This window comes from Chrysemys picta, chromosome 4, assembly GCF_011386835.1.
Source record: "Chrysemys picta bellii isolate R12L10 chromosome 4, ASM1138683v2, whole genome shotgun sequence".
NCBI classification, from domain to species: Eukaryota; Metazoa; Chordata; order Testudines; family Emydidae; genus Chrysemys; species Chrysemys picta.
The window spans coordinates 146,341,081-146,364,184 of record NC_088794.1 but is presented as its reverse complement, the minus strand read 5'-3'; the positions used below and the strand labels follow the sequence as shown (position 1 = coordinate 146,364,184).

General features: G+C 43.2%; 1 protein-coding gene across 1 annotated transcript in view; it reads right to left on the bottom strand.

Annotated features, from left to right (window-relative positions):
- Positions 1-23,104, bottom strand: part of GCH1 (GTP cyclohydrolase 1) — a 32,450-nt gene that overhangs the window by 3,276 nt on the left and 6,070 nt on the right. Inside the window, exons 2-5 of the mRNA XM_005295490.4 lie at positions 9,643-9,752; positions 7,210-7,265; positions 1,692-1,723; positions 347-431 (exon numbers count right to left, since the gene is read on the bottom strand). Coding sequence (XP_005295547.1) covers positions 347-431; positions 1,692-1,723; positions 7,210-7,265; positions 9,643-9,752 — 283 coding nt within the window. The remainder of the gene's footprint in view (positions 1-346; positions 432-1,691; positions 1,724-7,209; positions 7,266-9,642; positions 9,753-23,104) is intronic.

The window sequence follows — 23,104 nt, the reverse complement described above, 5'->3', positions numbered from 1 at the left end:
ATGGATCCATGTTTAAGGATCTATTTTGAATTGCTGGCTAAGGGATCAGCTGCCACCGTAACAAGGTAACAAGATCCCCCAGTGCAAAAGCTCCAATCCACTAACACGGCATGCTGACTGGCCAAGATACAATGCTGGTGGAGGGACTCCCTCGTTATAGCACATTGGCCAAATTGTTACGTGGCTCCGTTGTATGTGCCATTTTTATGTGCGGGGCATGATATGCTAGCTGCAGGAGTGAGAGAGGCAACGCATGAGGAATACATTTTGGCAGGTTGCCGTGTGTCCTTGCCGGGCGATAGCACCAGTATGTCGCTACAGAGAAGAGCAATGTATGGTCACTTACGTCGCTTCAATAACCACTCCAACTCCAGTAGGCTGCAAGGCTTCTGTGATGGCTACTGCAATTTGTTTTGTAAGGCGCTCCTGAACTGTAGAGACAACAGGGAGTTCAGAGGCAGATACAAAAACAAACAATAGCCGTGTGGAGCTGTATCTCATGGAGAGGAAAAGTGACACTATTCAAAAGCATATTACTGTTTCCAAGAGGAACTGCCCTCAAACTCTGTACTTCCTGGATATGTAGCTTGGGGGATATTAGTGCTGGCTTCTCTCACATAGTTGGGTAACTGGAAGCCTTATTTTTTACTTTCATATGTGCATGCAGGAGACTGTATGTAGCACCATGACTTATGCAAAATCTGCACACTCCATTACGTTTGGTTTTCACGCACAGTGGTTTTCACATGTTAATTTCTTTGACATAGGGCAAGATATTTTTGGTTTTCCTTTTGTGTGTTAAGGAATTTTTTAAGCGTGCAAGTTAAAGCTTTGCAGAATAGTGAAGTGCCACAATCTCCTGCAGTCTAGAGTTCTTGTGTCCTCTGTTCACCCCAGTCTGGTGCTGCCATGCTGGTCCCTGCTGCCTACAAAACCATCTGGAGAACTTTGCCACCAAGAATAGGTCAAGTCTAGTTACAGAACAGTGAGTCAGGAGAGCTCAGGCTGAACCCAACCCGACCTGCAGCCAGAACAGCTCTCCTCCTCCTCCTCTAGTGGTTTTAGGACCAAAACACAGTGGGGCAATTGGAATAAAAAGATCATCATGAGACAAGAAGGGGAACAGGAAAGAAACATCTAATGGGAATTACGAAGGCTGAAAATACAGCCCTTGTGGGCAGCCTCAGTTTCTTTAGTAGCTGGGTGGTTCTTAGAAGTGCCTGGGAATGTGGCTCATCTCTGAGGATGGCTATTGCCTTCTGCCCATGTTTCATCCTGGCTTGGGTATTTCTTTTCGGATTCAACATACAGCATCTTCAGTACACAACAACTCTAGAATTCCACCTCCTGGAGCCATGCCTCTGGACAGCAGGACAGCTTCCTCGCCCCCAAACTGCCAGTGACCTCACTTGGTCCTGGCAGCTCAACCTTAACTAGCACCTTTCCTTTGAGTGGGTCTCGTAGCCAGAGTCAGTTTTCATGGGGAGACTCTGCTTTTGAGGATAATGGCAATAGGCACATTAGAAAACACGGGACAGGATGAGAAATGCCTGGATCAGGACTCCCATTGAAAATCTGCCCAGATACAGCCCCGCTGTAGCGATCTGCCAATGGGACATGCCATGGCCTGCTTCCCCAAGGTGATGGTGTATGTGGTAGCGTTCTCTGTAAGAATAAAAGAGTCTATTTACCCTGTAGTCTTCTACTGTATATCTCCACAATCCTAGAAAGAAACAAAATCTTGGTTATTGTGTAAGCCATGTGCCTAATAGGGAGATATCTCTTTAAGAGACCCATTGAGGGGGAGGTAGAAGTGAGTTGTGTCTGGGTCATTGTTGCTGGGCAGATTAAGCAATTCACATCCAGAAGCTTCTGGAACTGGGTGTGGCAGTTTTGGGTATGCTCTAATAGGTTCTCTGTTGCTGGGGTCAGACTCCCTGAAGACAAGCAGTCAGCGTAGCTGCTTTGCAAAAGGCCACGTGCCCTGTGTGAGTTGGGAGAAGCTGAGACCAGGAGCCGGAAGCAGGCTGTTGTCCTGAACTCTGAAATATTTTGTAGCAAGTTAGTGATATTGTTAACCCTCAAACAGGGAAGCCTGGGCAATGCTAATTATAGCCAGGGGAAATTGGGAGGGAAAAATAACTTCTATTTTAATTGGAGGGGAAGCTGTGTTAATCTGGATCTGTAAAAAGCAACTTAGGCTAGGTCTACACTACCCACCTGAATCGGCGGGTAGAAATCGACCTCTCGGGGATCGATTTATTGCGTCCCGTCGGGACGCGACAATCGATCCCCGAATCGACGCTCTTACTCCACCAGCGGAGGTGGGAGTAAGCGCCGTCGACAGGAAGCCGCAGAGGTCGATTTTGCCGCCGTCCTCACAGCGGGGTAAGTCGGCTGCGATAAGTCGAATTCAGCTACGCTATTCACGTAGCTGAATTTGCGTATCTTAAATCGACTCCCCCCTGTAGTGTAGATGTAGCCTTTGAGTCCTGTGGCACCTTTAAGACTAACAGAAGTATTGGAGCATAAGCTTTCGTGGGTGAATGTCCACTTGGTTGGATGCATGTAATCATTTAATTGTATGCTTTGAATGTTGTTTTGATTTTAGCCAAACTGTTCTAGTTAGTGTTTCAACTAGCCAGAGTCACCAGCTTCTCTCTAAATGTAGTCATGGGGAAAGAGTCATTTCTATTTTGCTATTCTCAGTTTTGTATTTTCTTGTAACAGGGTTTTCTTTAAATCTAGACACTTAACTGAGTGGTTGGTTAATGAGTTAGCTGACTGGCTAGCAGTGATTTCAGCAGAGGAAGAGGCTGCAATGCATGGATTCCAGCTGAAGATTCCTACAAGCAAGGGGAGGGAAGATGTTGCTTTAGACTCAGCAAACTGTATCGATTTGGTGATCACAGACTTAGGTGAACAAAACCTAAGCTTTTGGGAACTCTGTTTCTTCTCACTGTATTTCTATGGGGCCTGAACTGTTCAGATTTTAGTTTGTTTTCTTTATTTATGTATCACTGTGAAGATAATGTCTGTGGATTATAAAATAGCCACGTCATGCTGTAAAAATTAGATTTGTTTCTTTATCATAAGATTTTATACAGTTATTTAATTAAATTCATTTCTTTAGTTCCTTTTGGGACTTGAATGTGGGGAGGTTCACCCTGTGCAATCCTTAGAGACTGAACGCTGGGTCTCCAGCTACTTTCTATGGGAGATGGGGTTTTTTTTTTTTTTAAGGCACTGGAGACGGGAACTCTAGCCCACCCAAAGGTTACAGTTGCACCTCCTAGGTGAGGATTTAACAATGGTCACACGGTGAACGTTTAAGCATGTAAAAAGCCATGCTAATGATGTGCCCCAGTGTCTGCTGGGAGAGACAATCCTCATGGCAGCTTAGCATCTGGCCTGCATTTCTTAAATGACCAGGTTGTTTACAGCAGCTGGTCACTTTCCCAGCCTGCAACACGGTACAGCAGCAGATAGATCATCCTTCCTGGTGTAACAAACTATCGTCTCGCCCAGCTCCCCGTGGCCTTTAGTTTGGCTGTTGCTTGTGAAGGGCCTGTTCTGTGACCCATTAGTTCTGTAGCATCCTTTAGAACTGCTTTATTTGGGGATTTTGCAGTGGAGTCAGGCATCAAACGGCTCCCCAAGGCTGTTCCTGGAAACTACAACACACTGTACCTTCAAGACTATAGACTAGGCCCATCTGAACTTCAAGGAAAAAGGTGTTTGATATTGGGATTAGTTTCGATACTTTTAACCCAAGGGATATGCTCCAAGGGCCATGTTGATAACCACCACTTAATTAAGAAAATAAATACAGGGATCTTAATAGTGCTTTTTAATTGGACTGCAGATTGAACCCACTTCTTGTGCAGTAAGAACAGGAGTACTTGGGGCACCTTAGAGACTAACAAATTTATTAGAGCATAAGCTTTCATGGACTACAGCCCACTTCTTCGGATGTCCACGAAAGCTGATGCTCTAATAAATTTGTTAGTCTCTAAGGTGCCCCAAGTACTCCTGTTCTTTTTGCGGATACAGAGTAACACGGCTGCTACTTTGAAACCTGTTCTTGTGCAGTGTCATCATACAGGCAGTGGGGTGATGCATCAGTATAGTACTGTAATCTATATATTTAGAGAGACAAAACTTCAGCTCAGTGAAGGAGCAGTTATGTATGCAAATCCTGAATGCTTAATCAGATAGCCCATGGGCTATGTCAAGAAGCTTCTGTACAAGGCTTTTGTATTGGCCTTGTCAGTCTAGACGGAAACCAGACACACAGTGCCCTGCCTGGACCATTAAATTAGACACTTGTGAAAAAGCAAGAGAGCATCATTTTCAGAGGAAGGGTTTTAATAAAATAAGTCCCTTTACTGAAGAGCAAGGGGTGTGTTACCAGTCAGTTTACAGAAAGTAGCACCAACACTGATAAACAAATGTAAAATAAAATTGATATTGACAAATATTCTTAGCTTTAGACTAGAAGAGGATCTGAAAGTACATTTGTAATAGGATTATTTGCAATAAATTTGCAAGCCATGTTTTTAAAATCCAGAGAAAGGTGTTTGTTTACTGAACACAGGTCATCCTTGACTATACAAACTCATTAGATTAATCCTATTAGGATAGATTATATCCACGGCACCAGCAGCCTCACAAAATCTTCATTTGAGCCCTAGGTTGCATTAAATAGGGCAAGGAAGGGATATATTTTTTGGTCATCCAGTCTGTTTTTTACTACAGTTTTTGAAAACAAATTAGGACTGTGAATAATACTTTGCAGTCTAAGAGCCTGATCTTTTGCCATTGAAAATGATTGGGATTTCACACTGACTTCCTAAGGACCGGATCGGAGCCTGCAATCATACAATGGATCAATATTCCAAACCCCACAGTGTGCTTCTATACCAATTGCTAAGAGAGATGGGAAGAAAATTATACACTTTTAGCACTGTATTGCCATCTCTATTAAGAATCATTCAAGACAAGCGATTCTTAAATTGAGAGTTCCTTTGTACCACTGCAATTCAGAGACAATTGCACACAAATGTAAACTCAATCCAATTGATTTGTGATCCTGAGCAGAGTTTGAAAATGTCAAGAATGAAAACCCCCCTCGATAAATAAGGTCAGTAAAATGTTAGCGAGTCCTTTTAGTAAGGACAGTCACCTTCAGAAATCCTACTCAAAAATACCAGCGAACAAGTTATTCTTGAAGTTCCAGCTACGAGAGTGCTGACAGTCAGAAGAGAGGAATCATGAAATGCCACTCATCAGAAAAGTTTCTAGTACTAAGTGGCAATGAAGGGGGAGGGGGAAATTGTATGCCACAAGCTTTTGTCCAGGTAAATAGAAAGATACAGAGTGGAGATGCTGAAAATAGCTCAACAAATTCTCATCCTGCGTTTCTACAATGCATGCTACATCCAGACATGCACAGTTTTGTGCCAGTGAATTACAACACGACTTCCAGAGTCTTTTGAACAGTCTGCCTGAGCCTGTTTCTCAGGGCAAAGTTCAGCTTTTCTAGCTGCCAGACCATGTGAGATAGAACGTGTGAACTGATGAGCTCCCTGGACTCGGAGGTTATTTTAACAAAGATCGCTTGTTTGTGGTATAAGGGTCTCTCCAGCTCTGAGTCAGATTAATTCTTACGCAAACCGAGTGCAGAATGGGACCAGCTGCATTTAAAGTGCGTTAGTGGCATATTTGACCCACTCCCTCCCTGCTAAGAAAACCCAGCATGCCTGTGGATTTACAAGTTTAACTCATTAGTGTTATTGGGAGCTTCGGAGGATTTACACATGTATCAGAGGGAGAATAAATGAACTCCTACATAGTCTTTCCAAACAGCTAACTTCTTCAGAGTTTTTTTTCCAGAAGAGAACCTTCCATTCTTGTCTCCACTAAATGGCATATTTGCTGCATTATCACTCCATAAATGCCACTTTTGCTATAACTGATTCAGCACAGCACTTGACATAAGGACACATGCTGGGGGAAAGCTTTTTATGCGACAACAAATAGGTTTCTGAAATGCATCATAATTACTTTGATCCCTAATCTGAAATTCATCCATAAAATCCATCTCTAGGCTTGTTCACTGCAGGTTATAGTGAAACAAAAATGTCAGATTTAATTGAACAGTCAACTGATGTAGATATGACAGTCAGATTCAAATCATCAACATAATCCAGAAAGAGTTAGTTTAAAATCACGTTTGTTTACCATTCATAAGTTCTGGAGTTTGACCTTATAATGCAGTGTCCGAGCAAACAAATGATCAACTTTAGTGGACTTATTTGCCTGCCTTCCAAAGGCTGGAGCTCCCTAAAATAACCACTTGCAGGGCCGGCTCCAGGCACCAGCTTCTCAAGCAGGTGCTTGGGGCGGCCGCTTGGGAGAGGGGCGGCAGGTCCAGGTATTCGGCGGCAATTCGGCGGACGGTTCCTCACGCCGCCTGGGAGTGAAGGACCTCCCGCCAAATTGCCGCCGTAGATCGCGATCGCGGCTTTTTTTGTTTGTTTGTTTTGGCTGCTTGGGGCGGCCCAAACCCTGGAGCCGGCCCTGACCACTTGCCATCACTTTTGCACAGTAGAACCTCAAGAGTTACAAACACGTTCGGAATGGAGGTTGTTTGTAACTCTGAACAAAACATTATGGTTGTTCTTTCAAAAGTTTACAAACATCCAATGAACATAGACTTAATACAGCTTGGGAAAATGCTGCTTCCCCCCCCCCCCCCTTTTTGTTTTGTTTTTTAGTAGTTTATGTTTAACACAGTACTATACTTGCCCTTTTGGGGGGGGGGGGGTTTGGGGTCTCTGCTGCTGCCTGATTGTGTATTAACTGTTCTAAATGAGGTGCGTGGTTCACTGGTCCATTCGTACCTCTGAGGTTCTTTGTATATCCTATACACCAGTGTTTTTGAGTAGTCTTCAGCAAAATTATGAATCTATCCCTAATCTGCACACTCCCAAGGTGTTGTGGTTTAAAGTAATAAGGAGCTGAAATTTAGCTTTTGTTTTCCAGTAGTCTTAGCGAGAAGGATTGCTGTAAACCCAAATCCAGAACATGAGATACTGCTACCGTCTGCTGTACTTTAGAAGGGGACCAGATTACAGATCAGCACACTTAACACAGCCTGGAATCCTTTTTTACAATTAGCATCGCTTTCATTAAATTAGCACTTACCTAGCAAGCTTGCTGAGACCAAGAACTTGTTTGTTAGGAAGATAACCTATATGTACCTAGAGAAAGGGGAACAAACCATTCACTGGATCAAAATACTCTTCAAGACAGTGTTAACACTCACGCATACTTTCTGAAATATGCATTTGCCTCATGTCCCACTTTTACCCACTTCCATTTCAAATCCAGAAGCTTTAGCATGGGGGGAGGACATGCCACCATGCAAGTCTGAAAGATTAAAGAGCAAGCAGAGAGTGAGAGTGCCTGGTGAGTTCAGTACCTTTTTTTAAAGTGGGTAAATGTTTTGGAAGAGATCACAATTTATACACCCAGTCTCAGGATGGCTACACCGTAACATGCAGAATTTAAGTCAGGTGCAACAGAGAGATTGTTTTAGCATTACTCAGCACAGAAAAAGTTAAGCTAAAATAAATGCAGCCTTCTTTCAATGGCTTAAAAAAAAATCTTTTGAAGAAAGACTATTCTTTTTACTTTAGCTGGAAAGCTCATGTGGGAAGAAGCGCTTAGTGTGCAAACTGCAATGCACTTGAAAAAAAGAATTAAGGGGCAACTCTTAGGACACGGATACTGCAGAAGGCCAATGAAATTAAAGCCTTCCTCCATCCTGTTCAAATATGCATTTATTGTCTGAGCATTCATGTTTAATAGGTAAATAGATAATATTGTAACAGTAGAGTTCTCATTATTAAAAAGTCTGTCCTAAAAGCAGTGACAAATTTTTCAGATTTGTGCTGAGAAAAACCGTGTTCAGAGTTGTGAAAGAAGCTATTGTATTAAAGTGGATTTATAGTTCGACCAGATTACAGATGACCCATTGGTGTGTCAATGTACCAAAGGATGCGTTTGCCAAGATAGAGCAGTCGGAAAGGGTCAGAGTAGGGTTATTTCGTATAATTTTGCCTGGAAATCTGGTCTTTCAGAATCCTATTTTGCTGTACCTGTGGCTATAGGTATTATAATACCACCTAATTACCTGGCTAATTTGCTCACTCCTATCACTTTTCTGTTGGGTAATCAACCAACTGACACCTGAAAGACACGAAACATTTCAGATCAAAGTAAGAGACATGGTTTTGCAGTAGTTACTTGGAAATAAGCAATGACTTTTGTTGCGTGGTGAGAACAGCTTAACTGAATTTTTAGACAGAGCTACAAATACATCATCTTTTGTTGAAGAGCATTTGCAGCATGTTTGATATACCCAACAGGAGAATGGCTAGTCTAACAATCCTTAGAAGCATACCAAGTCATTTAGCTGACCATCTGTGACAATTAAGGTCCAGACACCCCAAGGGGAGAGAACATAGCAAAAGGACCAGTTCTGTGTTTGGGATTTCTCCAACCCACACTGGCTAAACTTCTAGTTGTAAAAAGAATTTACAGATTGCCCCAGAATAATGAGAAAGAAGCACATACATCCTACACAGTAACAAAAGTATAGGCAAATAGAAAGCCAGAACAGAAAGGAGACTCTTACTTTCCAGAATTAAACACTAGCAATACAGCAGAGTGCAGGGAGGAGACAAGAATGAGGTAACGCCCTCTAGGAGACACATAACGGCTTCTCTGCAGGTATTTTATTTTACAAGAAAATATATTTGGGAACACAAATGGCAGGAATAGAATTTTACAGACCATGGGAACACCTGCATCTCTACAGCTCATGTGTGCTTCATGGGGAGACACTGTAGTGCGGATGCTCCATTCTCTGGTACTTCTGGAGCTGGCATGGACCTCAAATGTAGCAGCACAGAGACCAAGATCTTTAGACAGAGGGCCTCAGGTTTGCAGCGTCCAACTTGAGACATTTTAAAAGAGGCCTGATTTTCAAAGAGTGGGTGCTCAGCATTGTCTGGAATTGAAGCCCCGTTAGGCTGTCACAGTTTGGGCATCTAAAACCACTAGTCACTCTTGGAAATCTAGGCCCGACTATTCATTGAAAAGAGCACACTAATCCAAGATTTGCACAGTCTGCAGTGGTTACTGTGACGACAATCCACCAGCTGGCTTTTCAAATTGTTAGTGTAATCTGTTACGGATCAAAGCCGACGTCTGAGGTGCGTTGGTTTAATATCAAGATGTCTGCCCTGAAGGCTTGCTGCTGCTTCATGAAGAGCTTCGATACAAAATGTCAGAAATTATTAGACTGATAAAGGTTGAGCGCTATATGCTAGGTCTTAAATCATATAAAACTTGCATGAAGGTGGTCTTCGGAATTTGTATTTTGAAGATTGCTATGATTCTAGATAGTAAGTGGCTATGATTTGATATGATAGAAAGTTTGCTGTGATTCTAGATAGTAAGTGACTGCATATAGTTACATCTTTAAAAAAAAAAAAAGTTACCAGAAACACACATGAATGAGAGATTTAAATCAGAGTTTACACTACAGTATCTGTTTTGTGAAGTAGTTACCTTTCCAACGAATGGAACCAGGTGATGTTCACACAATGAGAACATGTCTATGTCCTTCACAATTACCATCTCATCATGATCTTCATCAAAGATGGCATCATTCAGGACATCTGAAATTAAAATGTTTGCAGGAGATTATATATAAATTATACACAACATGCAAAATATGGGGAATTCTGGTTTTTCTGATCCCTTTCCCCAGGCACACCTTAGCTCTTGGCAATTCTTAAGACTATGGAAAGTAGGCCCTAAAGTGCATCCATTAAGTATAGACTAAGGATCCAGTTTGATGGGTACAGGGTCACTTGTCCTATGACTGCAACAGTGCACTGTCAGACTTCACAGACACACCAGAGACAATTTGTCTTTAAGAAGAGTCATTAATGATAAACAAATTTGTTCAGAGGACAAAACATGTCCACTGGTTGGTGAGAATGAAAGAAACCTAGAACATAAAGAATAGGGTATGTGTACCCGGGAATCAGAGGTGTGACTGCAGCGTGTGTAGACATCACAAGCTAGCCGTGACCTAGTTAACTCCAATGACAGCATGGAAACTGTGGCAATGCAGACTGTACAAGCCCACCCCGGACCCTAGGTTGGTATCCAAGCCTGCAATGCCATGGCTTCACTGCTATTGTTATTTGAGCTAGATCAAAGCTAGCTTGGGTATGTCTACACATGTTGCAGTTATACCTCCGACGGGCGTGTAGACATATTGTAGGTCTACTATAATCAATGCTGAAGAAGGCATAGTTGTAAGGATCCTCTCATGGTCTATAGGCTCCTGCATGCACCACTTTGCGAGGTCAAACTGGTCTAGGGTTCAGAGGAGAGGCAAAGGGTCTCCATATGCTTGAAAAGTAGCACCAAAAAGGGCAAGGTGAAGAGAAAGGCAATTAAACACACCAAGGCATCTTCTAGGTCAGTTTTCAGTGTCTGACAAGATACTTCCTCCTTCCCAAGTTTCATCACGTGCCCTGCAGCAGTTAGGCCTCTATAAAGGCAGCAGCTGGTTAGAATGTCCAGAGCTCAGTCTCAGTGCCTCAGCGAGATCAGTACTGGGTTTATAGTTCTAGAAGAAAGGGACAGTTTTGCCTCTCTGACTTCTTATGCTCTCCCCGAAGGTTTATAGCATGGGGCAGAGCCAACAGGCTTGCAGATGGACACCCCGACTTAGCTGCACAGCCCATCCCCAAAGAGAAGGGGTGTTACTTTTCTTTTTATATGGGGAAATCCAAGCAGGTGACGGGAGGACAAATACTTGGCTCTTCTAGTACCAAATGGGCACCATTTGAATGCTATGCCTGGAGTGTTTGCTGTTTGAAGTGGAGAGCGGTGCCCGGAGCCTCAGTCTATTTCTACCAACACCCCAAGTTGTTCCCAGGAGCGTGCCCTGCTACATAGGGTCATGCAGGGCACTGCTGTTTCTGTGAGTATTCTGAAAAGCCAGATTGTTTGGAGACGTTAAAGGGATGCTAAGAAAAGGCCCCGAGGTATGAGACAGACAGTGCCTTTCCAACAGGAGAGAAGCAGAAGTCAGTGAAGTGAACTCCAGAGGCAGTAATTTATTCTGCTTGTGCCAGGGAGAACTTTCCCATAGACTACAGCAGCAACCTCCAGTTTCTAAATAAGAAGAGGGCTAAGCTAACAATTAAATGGGACATATGACCAGTTTAATGGCAATAACTCATCCAATTGCTAAACACGCATACCATGTGCGGGCCTCCATGCAGGTTAACACTAAGCATTTAGTAGGGCCCCATGTAACTTCTAGACCATACCATAAAAAGAGCAAGTCTAATAGAAGAACAAAAGGTGTCCAGTGACTGTTGTACTTCATTAAAAGCTTTGCATTCGTCTTCAAGTGACTCAGTGGTTAATGTACAAATTCAACAATTGTGCCTGCTGCGTTTGCTTTTCAGCCTTCCTCGGACACGCATATCCCCAACAGCTGCCATCTGTTGCCAATAACATATCGCCATCACAGATTGTTTTAATTTCCTGCATGCTATCAGAGGTACACAGGTAACCCTGGAAACCAGCATTTGCGACATTCTGCTGTTTCTCTGTGTTCATTACCAAGAACGGCTAGTGACCTGGAAAGCAGCGAGCCGGAACTTTAGAGAGTCACCCGCCCCATGGATAGGTATAAATGGGGGGGCACAGAACAAGGCGAGCAGCATTTTTACAGTGGCACTTCTGCTTCTCTACAATCTTTCTAAGCCATGTCCCCGTCCAATAGTCACTCCAGCAGCAGAGAGGGAGGAGGGATGGTAGGGAGTGTGAGGGGCACACCTCCTAAGGATATGGGTTTCCCCATTAGAGGGGACAGCAGCAGGAGCAGGTGATGGAGAGCCAGCAAAGCTGGAGTGGTTGGGGTGACACTGCTCAGGTGTGCAATCCTGTGCTGAGAGAAGTGTCTGGGCAGCATTTGCCAGGAAACGTAATTTAGGACACTGCTCTGAAGTACCAGCAGGCCCACTCTATCTGCCGGCTGGAGAAGTTTGCTATCTGCACATTCTTGAGACCAGCCTTCTCAACAAACACCCAGTGATCCTAATCCCAGCAGTGCTCTCTCTAGAGGGAAACAGAACTGGTGTGGTCCAACTGCAGATACCACAACATGAATACCTGGCTAGTCTAGGGGAGCAGAGTGATAGGACAGAAGATAGACTACAGTGTCCACCAGGAGTGAGGGAAGCTGTCCACACCTATGGAGATGGGGAGCGGGAAGGAGGAGGAGTGTGGAAGAGGAGGGGCCATCCACCCATTTACTTTCCCCATTTCTTTCTGCATCAAGTTCATATTCCTTGTCCACCCCTTCAAGGTGCTACACAGCTCCACTCCAGCCCTTGTCAAGACCTTCTCCCTCTAAATGCTTCGATGAGTCCTGTGCTTGAGCCAACTAGGGGATTGAGCAGCATGGCTCCTATTCATTTCAATGGCCCTCAAATGTCTCCATCCCCAACTTGGTCTTTGCCTACCAAAGCCTTCATGCCTTCCTCGCTTTGCTTCTTCCCAGTAGCCTTGCACAGTGCCTCCACCCAATGCGGCCTCCTGCTGAACCAAAGCTGAACACAGAATGAATCCACCCCCCCCACCTGTCTGTTTGTTGCTCTTGTCCAATTTACACTACGCACCTCATGGGAGAGCCGGTGTGTTTTTGCTTACAGGTAAAGCACCAGGCACTCTTACTCCTGCCCTGGCTTGGGGTGTACCAAGCATCGGAAGGCTAGCGTGAAAGGTGCTGGAGTACTGCAAGCTCCAAGTGGACAATATCCAGCGTCAAAGCGGGTTAACAGGTAGCAAGGAGGAGGATAAGATGTAATGGCAACAAGGTCTCTAGAGCATCATGTGCCCGGAGGTTCTATGAAGGACACAACTTTCAGCAAACAGCAAAATGTACAGAGCCCATCACTGCACGGGGTGTGGTAGATAAAACCCTAAACGCGATAGGGGATGTGTATCACTAGAGCGAACGCTGCCTTCAGTAGAACTCACGCTTCCCTCCTAAGAGTGTTGCTAAGAGTAACAGAGAGGGCTCAGCCAAAGGATCCCAGAGCAGGTCTGTGATTGCACCAAGCATTACAGACACCCCGCCCGATGGCTATTAGCGAAGAACCTGGCAGCTGCTGTTCACAATAGGTGGGCAGTGGTGTTAGAGACAGGTTTCAAACAAAGCTGTTGCACGGTCAAGCCAAGGGCTTGGAATGGTTGAGAATTGGGTAAGTTCTTAGGCTGGTTGCATCTGGCGTCAGGCCCCACGCACAGCCCTAATACGATAGGCTAGATAAAAAGTCCGCACCGTTGGAAGAAATTGACATTTACAGGTTTCCATCGAAGCAGCTCAATGCGTTTACCAGGGAGACTGTAAGGCTAAGTTACACTATAAAGGAGACTAGTGTTATCCTGATTTTACAGATGGAAAAAGAGAAGGTTAAGCGACCCGCCCATGGTCACACAGAGAAGTTGTTGCAGAGACAGGAATGGAACATAGGTCTCTTGAACCCAGTCCAGTGTCTTGGCCATGAGACCATCCTTCCTCCCTCCCTCCCAAGCTTTCAGGGACTAAAGGCTAGTGCCATTCAGCCTGTATGTATGCAGTGCCCTGAAGTATGCAATTGGAAGCCAACAGCTCCAGGCCTCAAAGGGGACATCTACATTACTAGTAGATATTGGGGCTGGCCCGTGCTAGCTGACTCCGGCTCCTGGGGCTTGGGCTAAGGGGCTGGTTAATTGCGGTGTAGAAGTTCAGCTCTGGCTGCAGCCTAGGCTCTAGGCTGGAGGGTCGCAGAGCACAGGAGGAGGGTTGCAGGGTTAGCGCAAGCCTGAATGTCTACACGGCACTTACACAGCCCCCTTAGCTGGAGACCTGTGAGCCAGCGTCAGTTGGCACAGGCCAGCTGTGAGTTTTTAACTGCAGTGTAGACATACTCTTAAGAGTTTACACTCCAAAGTAGACGATATCCAGACAAAAGCGGAGTTGGGGGTGCGCCACAAGACTTTGCCCCTTTGCTTTTTGCTCATGTGGATCTTGCCTTATTGCTGATTCTGCACATAAAAAATTGTTGACTATTAGTAGCAAGACAGAAGCCCAGAACAACTCATCCAGGGCAATTTCTACTACGTTGATCACTGCAGGTCACCCCTCTTCAGCCCATGTGAACGCCAAAAGGGATTTATCAATTTAGCCTTTCCCGCAACCCCATCAGCATTGCCAGAGCAAGTGACACAAGCAGAACCGATGGAGCGAACGAGATGTGGGGGGAGTGCATATCCAAAAGGCAGGTGTAGCTAACTGAAAGAGACTCTCTCCAAAGCAGCCCTACCCTGCTGAGATGAGTCCTTCCTACTCATACTTTGAAAATAACCTCTTCTTCAATGAGCAGTGTAAAGTCTGGTTTTCCTCTGAAGGTTGACTTCTACTGAGAATAATCCAGATTTGTAAAGCTGACTTCTGGAAAGAAGCAGTGTCACGCGCCTCACTCCAGCACCAAGCTGCAGTGACTCTACTCAGGTGAATTGCTGTTGCTCAAGGATGACTGAACCTGGTTTCATAAAGTGACTTGACCCCACTGCCAAAACCAGCCAAGCCTTTTGAGTAGTTACTTGATTTACAGTAGTACCAACTGGTATCAGGGCCCCAGTGCAGCAGGCACTGTACAGACAGTCCCTGTCTCAATGTACTTACAATCTAAAGAGACAGGACAGAAGCACATGTAACCCACACATCTCCTGGGTGTGGTGCTCTGTCCCCTCTAGTGGCACCGAGACCACTTAGAGATTTATGAGTTTGCTCTACAGCCTTAGCCAAGGGCCATGTGGCTTTTAGCTCATGCATTTAGTGCCAGAGGTTCGATCCCAGGGGATGGGTTGGTTACACACAGAAAAGAGAAACGACTTGCTTGTTGGAGTCTCCTGTGCCAGTTGACGTATGAGAGTCAGTGTGTTTGTAAGCCGATGAGGGATCGACACATTTGTCTGCACGTCGGGCAGATGTGGCAGCATGTTTTTGCCACAGCTTGCTTTCTTCGCTCCCACTTCTTTGGCTTCTTCTGTTCTATGATTTTCGATGGCTTTAACTGCAGACAAACAGGCCTACAGCCATCCTGATTTGTCGGCAACAGCAGCTTCCCACGTGTTTGGGTCATAGAATATCTGGCTTGGAAGGGACCTCAGGAGGTCATCTAGTCCAACCCCCTGCTCAAAGCAGGACCAATCCCCAGACAGATTTTTACCCCAGTTCCCTAAATTCCCCCCTCAAGGATTGAACTCACAACCCTGAGTTTAGCAGGCCAATGCTCAAACCACTGAGCTATCCCTCCCCCAAAGGGAACAGCCTCCCTGTCGGGGAATCGAACCCTGGTCTCCCGCGTGACAGGTGGGGATACTCACCACTATACTAATGAGGGTCGACTTGGCCATCTTTCAGGGAGTTCCTTATAGTTTTCATTGGCCTCCCAGCATACATACTCCCATTTTCAACTGTCCTTAAAATATGGCTTTGGGGAGTCCTGTATCACCCATACATCTGAGGTGACCAGCCCACCAAAGTTGTGCCTGTATGATTAGGGATTCATTCAACACAAGTCATACAGCACCGGTCCAGGACTTCAATATTTGGTATCCTGATCAACCACTTGATGTTACAGATGAAACGCAGACAGCTCATGTGAAAATGTTCTAATTGCTTCACGGTGCCTGATATGAAGTGTTCATGTTTCGCAGCCATGTAGGAGAGTGCTTAACATGATTTCACACCAAAATTAGTGACTGTTGTGCAATTGCTAGAGTCACACAGGTCAGTGGCAGACCTGGACTGGGAGGTGGAAGACCGGGGTTCTGTTCCCAGTGCACTATTCACTGGACCAGGCTGCCCAGTTAAGCCTGTAACTTTCATGAACCACTAGACAGCCGTGTTTCACCTAAAACTGGAAGCCCCAAATCATAAATAATGTCTGCACTGGAAACGTCAGCGCCAGAGCCTGATATTTCCAGACCAAGCAGAAGCATAGATAAATTTCAGGATTTTTGTCTTTTCCAGTCCTTAAGAGATTCACCCATTGTTCGAACCTGTTCTTGGAAGACAGTCCTAGCCATTTTAGTCAGTTGCATCTTTCGGTACTACTAGAAGAGCTAGTGTAGTTTTATCCTGACTCTTCTAATCGGAGTGGGGGAAAAGGAAAGGGGAGGGGAAGATAGATTAGCTCTTTAATCAAAAAAATAAAAAAATAAAAAAGGTGGGGAGAGATGAATTAGCCCCAATTACTAAATTACATTTATTTTCCGTGTTTATTAATGAACAAAAAGCCACACACATTTAACCTAAGTACATGAGTTGAATTTGAAGCACTCCACCTACTAGAGCCCTCAATGGCCCAGAACATGGGGTTAATTTCACACAAGTGCTAAGATTGTTGTACAACAGTTTCTCTAGTGCACTGTGTCCAACAGGCACACAGATTAAGGCTCCTTGTCCTCTGCGGGATGCATTTTTTTGTAATTGAAAAGAAAGCTCTTCTCCGCCTCAACTGGAGTTCGCCACTCCTGCAACATCACTTTAGCTACTCACCCCCCATCATTAGTACAAGCCCCCTGAATTATGCATCTTTTCTAGTAGCAGATGGGAGAAGAGAGGTCTGTGAAGATCTAAAGAGCGCTACTTGTCCCCTACGTTTTTGCAAGGACTCCGCTGCAAAGGGGATATGTTTGCATGCTACTTCAAAACAGCATGTACCACAAGGCAGAGAGATCCACAAAGGAAAGGGAAACTGCATGCTCCTAAGGATAACTCAGAGAAAAGCTAATTGAGTTGAACGCACAAGCCCTTTGCAAACATATTGTATTAACACGATGGCTACAGTGCAGATCAAACACAGATGCCTTCCAGGGTGGGGGAGGTAGCTACGTAAACGTGAGAAGTAAAGTTAGGTGTCATCTCTTAAGTATCCCAGCAACAATTTCTCCTCTGACCCAGAATTAAGGTACTGCTGTGGCGACTTGGATGGGTAGTAAAACTAACAGCTGGTGTCCATTAAGAAGCAGCTGTGAGCAGAATTGAAATAAAACCTTTATCTGCAATATAACAGCGGATGAAAGCAAAATGAGAATCAGATGAAAACAAGGAACAAGAGACCTTTTCAGGATTTTGCGTCAGAGGAAAGAGAGGACCTGTTGCTATAGAAACTATTTGCATGGCTTTCATGTGACACAGGAAAGCAAAAATCACCTCTGGCAACCAAGGGGCAGACTCCGCATCTCCTGACAGCTGGCTGGATAGGTCAAAAGAAAGAAAAATGACAGCACTATACAGAATAGCATCTTGATGCATCCTGTCAGTTTTACGAACACTTTTGACACTTACATTTGCTTCCTTTGACAATGCATCACAATAGTGGAAACATGAAAAGTTCATAGGCTGCTTTCACTCTGATTTAAGCCACTTTAAAAGCCGCTGATATTCAAGTTTCAAAGAGGTCCTTTCATTTTAACAAGTGTTTTTAGTATGCGGGGGAGGGGGGGAATTATTTGCTAAGCCATGGAGCTTTCAGGATATTAGAAGAATTGTATTTTGAATGGGCAGATTACCAATAAATGTTAAGCAACAGTTAGCCTCTAGCTGCAGCACATTCAACTTGCTTCTCTGCAACAGAGGTATAATTTTTACTCTGTGCAAAACTGTGTAGTTGTCTCCTTTCACAAGGGATCGGGGCGACAGATAGTTCGGTGGTTTGAGCATTGGCCTACTAAACCCAGGGTTGTGAGTTCAGTCCTTGAGGGGGCCTTTTAGGGATCTGGGGCAAAAATCTGTCTGGGCATTAGTCCTGCTTTGAGCAGGGGGTTGGACTAGATGACCTCTTGAGGTCCCTTCCTACCCTGATATTCTATGCTTCTGAAAGTGAGTAACACATTAATTCAAAAGTTAAGCTAAAAGAGAAGTAGGTTTGTTCTAAAACAGACTAAGAAGGCAAGAACCCCACACAGAAAAGTCCAGTAGTCTGTAACAGGTTTCCTCAGATTCAGACAAGCATCTTTAATCAAGTCAGTTTAATATGTTCCAGGGCAAGTAGGATAGGATAGGACAATCAATTTCTCCTTTGGGTGATTGGTTCAAAGCCAGCTGAGGCTTCACCTTCAGTCAAAGGAACTGGACTGAGAATGGTGTCCACATCCAATTGACACTGTTCAAGCAATCTCGGAGACCAAGGAGCACATGTGAACTACATTCACCCAAAGAGGTGTGGTCTGTACAGGTCAAGATTAAGGCACCTTGGCAGAACGGTGGGGGGTAAGATTTGATTGTGTTCAGTGATGTGGAATGATAGACTTTAAAAAAAACCCAAAAGAATGCACACAAGATACAGCCACACACTACAGCTGTACTGGACAGGGTGGAAACACCAGCCGTATTGATTTGAAACTAATCTAACTTCAGGATGCTTCTCAAACCTTAAATTGCTATTGGAAAGCAAAAAATAAATTCAAGGTTGAAATCTTCATTCTATTCAGGTATTAGTCTTAGGAAGTGACTGCAGTTAAGGAAAATATTCTTGATGGGTAAAGCATGAAAATTATGGTGGCCTTTAATATAAAAAAAGAGTAAGATACAAGATGTCAGAATTTCAACATTTTTTTTTTACTGAAACAGAGTGAACAGTAACAATTCTCAGCCATACACGGAGAGTTTATTGTGTTGTGGCATTTTAATGGCTTAAGCTTTCAGAAGGAAGGGATTCCGGAGGATGCAGAGTTTTCAAGAAACCTTTATTAAAGAAAGAGGTTCCAAATTAAAGGAAGCATGGGCTGAAAACACTGCTGCTTAAGTAGACAACAGAACTAAAAAGGAAGCAATACAAGGATTAAATAGGCATCAAATCCACATTAGTTTCAACTCGGCAGGAATATATGTGAGTTGAAACTAAAGGAAGAAATCTTACCTACAGGGTTCTTATAAAAGTTTGTCTGTCATCACTATCTCTCATAAGGACTAGAACTGTGTGCTCAACCCCAGATGGAATTAATTGTTTCAGAAACGAGAGCTAATCCCTCAGTTAGCAAAAGCAAAGCTTGAAGAATAATTTAATGCCTATTTGATATATTAAAAAGGCAAAAAAGAGAAGGAAAGTAAAAATCAGTTAAATAACATTACTGCGTGTCACTGGAACAGATTCATTTGGTTTCCTATCAATGTATTCTGCATACAGCATGAGATTGGAGTCTATTCATATGAAAGATCACAGTTATTACAGATTCTCAGATGTAACTAAGATTTCAAAATTCTTAAATTGGTCTTTTACTGATACATTTGTTAATATGAGGGAAAGCAGGATTATGGAGTCTCATTAAAATGCATCAAGATTTCAATAAAGGTTTTCATAACGTTACCATAATATCATGGGAACCATTAAAAATTGAACTAGAGATGGAAGGTAGAGAAGTTTGAAACAATGGACTAGAAAGGCAGCATAAGTGCAAACAAGTCTTTAATGAGGAGGATTCTCAAACAGATAAAGAGGTTAAAAAAATTAAGTTAATATCTAAAAGCGAAAGAATTTTTGCCAAACAAGTGCAATTTGAGGGCATTAATAGTGAGAAAAAGTGGTTAAAAAGCCTGGAGACTTAGTGCAATAGTCCGGGGGGGGGGGGGGGGCGGAAAGTTGATCCTATTATGTAACCATGCTCAACAAAGAAAGCGTCCCCACAAGAAAAGTTAATTGATATTACTGGTTTTCATAACAAACCATATGCACCCCTGGAAATTTACTGGTTTTGAAAACAACAATGTAGGTCTGTGTGAAAACCAGCCTTTGAAAACTTATGTTATTTGATCCATCTAGCCCAGTACATTACAAATGATGTTTAATTCCAAACAGATTGTTTGTGGACTAAGATCTAGCAATACACCTTTTGTCTCCAGTAACAGAAACAGAATGGAGTAACCGACCATCTCTTAGAAAAGGGTGGTTTGGCTGATCAAACAGTCTGTTTGTTTAAGCTTCAGACTCTCTATTTTTACATTGTGATGTTTAGCAAGGACACTCCTCAGCAAACCAACCAAGCTTTGGGAACTTATGAATTTCCCCTCACCACTGTCACCAGTTAAAATACCAAATCCACAGACAAAAGATGAGGAAAATAGCAGTAAGGTGGTATTTATTCAGTATTCTCCATCCGAAAGCCCAAGAAATCCAAGCCGTACACAATTTGATAGACATTAGTCTGTTGGTGCTGGGCATAATGCCAGATGTTATTGGTTTTGCCTTAAAATGAGAGATCTATAGTACAGGGTCACTGAGTAATTACGGTTAAATGAAAACAAAAGTCACAAGTGTAACAGTTTGAACCAAAACAAATGTCCAGGAAAGTAGGACTACTAACAATTGAATCTAAAAATATGTGCAACTGTATGTCATGAGGGTTGTTTTTTTAAATTCAAATAAAGATTCTTCATTTAATACCTTTGAGGCAGCCCAAAGTTAACACATTGTCTTTAGCAGAAAGACAAACTGAATGTATCACCATATATTAGGACTGTTCTGTTCAACAAAAGGTGTGCAAGGCTTTTGATGTGCGTGACTAGCACTGTTTTTACAGTAGTTGCAGCCCTTAATGAACATGTTGTTTTATTTAAAATGCTTCAATATTCAAATGTAAACAAGTTATTTTCCTTCTGCAAATGCCTGGTATTTATTCATGCCAATGCTTGGTTTTTGCTCTGGGATTGCTGGGCAAGAACCAACTACCAGTAGTTACAGCTCATCTTTTAAAATCAGCTTTGTTGAAGTTCACCATTTCAGAATGCTCACCCTTCTATTTAAATTACCAAAAGTTATTTCAGAAAATCTGAAGACTTAGAATTCTAGTTAGAATTTAGTGTTAGCCTGCCACATGATATTTCCACTTATTCTTGTTCATTTATTATGTGCTTTTTCTTAAATTTGCACTGTTAAACTATCAAACATTACCAAGTATATAACAGCCTTACAGACACCAGCCTCCAAGGAAGTTTAAGTAATAAAAGGAGTCCCCCTCCTCTCCCACAACACAACAGGGAACTTTTGACAGGTAGTCTGAAGCAGATATACAAACACTGAATTAAAGACAACCAGCTACTGACAGACTACCCAGCTTTACTTTTATTTATGGAAAATCTAACTAAATGTACAAGTTTTTACATTAAGTTTATTCCAAGAACCATTTAGCAGAGAAACAGACCCTCCCTCTGATTAGGTCTTGTGAGAAATGTTATTTAATGAATTAAATTTAAGACAGGATTTTTATCCAGTTTTTAATCTAACCTTGACTGCCTCAGGAAGTTTGTTTAAAAAGAATGTTTTTTTTTTTTTTTTTTTACAGATGGCCATTTCACTTCAGGTTGGAGTGCTGATATTTTTATATTTGCTTTTCATTGATGTCATATCACTGGGGGAAAAGTCAGAGATAAGATAAGAGCTCATTTCTATAAGTCTAGAACAAGCTAATACAGATCACCTGTATAGAATCATTTACTCCAAAGCAAGGCCCAATGCATAAACTAGAATCAAAATTAGATGCTTGTTAGAATTGTTCTTCTTGTTGTGCTAACTAAAACACAATAATCTATAACTGCAGAACATAAATACCAAATACAAGCATAGGTGAAGTAAGCCGGGACACACCACTACAGCCATCATTACCAAAGTGGCCATGGAACTATACAGTGGTAGTCTCAAAGGTAACCTATAAACGAGGCAAAAAAGTTGACCTTTACCCTATTTTTCTCTTTTATGATTTACAGAGGCTTGAATTTGGCAAACTGTGTTTTCTTCTCCTCCCTACATTGCCAGAAAGCCATGTCTTGTCTCCCTAGCACAGGCAGACTATGAAAAAAAAATAGTAGGTTTAATGTATCACTGGTATCAAGGAAGTGAAACTTGATTACTCAAGGGGAGGTAATTGTGACACTGACAAACCAGGTGCCAGCTCTTGCCAAAGCTGTAGGCATCAGCTGAAACCAGACCAGCTCACCTGTATGTTAGCATTGTCCACGGTAGGTATTAGATTTAGAAGAATGTGTTTAGCGTTTAGACTGTATGGGATGCTTGTAAATTGTTGCATGCATAATTTTTACTATCCCATCTATAAGATGATATGGAAGTTTTGCTCCATAACTGTAAAAATTCTTGCTCTGACTCTGTGAACGTAGGGCAGGTCTACACTTAAAATGCTGCACCAATGCAGCTGCGCCGCTGTAGCGCTTTAGAGAAGATACTCCTGTGCTGACAGGAGAGTGTCTCCCGTCAGCATAGTTAATCCACCTCCCCGAGAGGCAGTAGCTATGTTGACAGGAGACGTTCTCCTGTTGACATAGCTGTCTACACGGGGGCGGGGAGGGGGGTTAGGTTGGTGTAAGTACGTTGCTCAGGGATGTGGATTTTTCACAACCCAAGTAACATACTGTAGCGTAGACCTGGCCCCACTCAGGAGGAATGGTCCACCACCCATTGAGGGCTATCAAAACGAAATGGGCCATTGTGTAACATCACAGTACAAAGGCTTGGTTAATGGCCCTCTCACATCCATGAAGGTGGTACCTGCAAGAAAGCCCATCCCATTGGCTTGAATGCTGGAAGAAGGGGATAAAACAGGGACACAAGAAAATTCTCTTTCTTTGCTGTTTGGACTCTCACAGGGCTGGAGCTAGGAAACAGAAGCAGAGATCTCCAGGCTCAGCCTGGGTTAGTCCTAAAAGACATCTAGTGCTGACAGGATACTACAGCTCTGTCACCTTTTAAAACCATAGACAATAACTCATTTGTTGATATACGTTTGCCTACTTTAACCTGTCAATAACTCATTTCTTTTTCTTAGTTAATAAATCCTTAGTCAGTTTACTATAGGATTGGCTACAAGCTTTGTCTTTGGTGTGAGATATGAGGTACAAATGGACCTGAAGTATGTGACTGGGTCTCTTAGGACT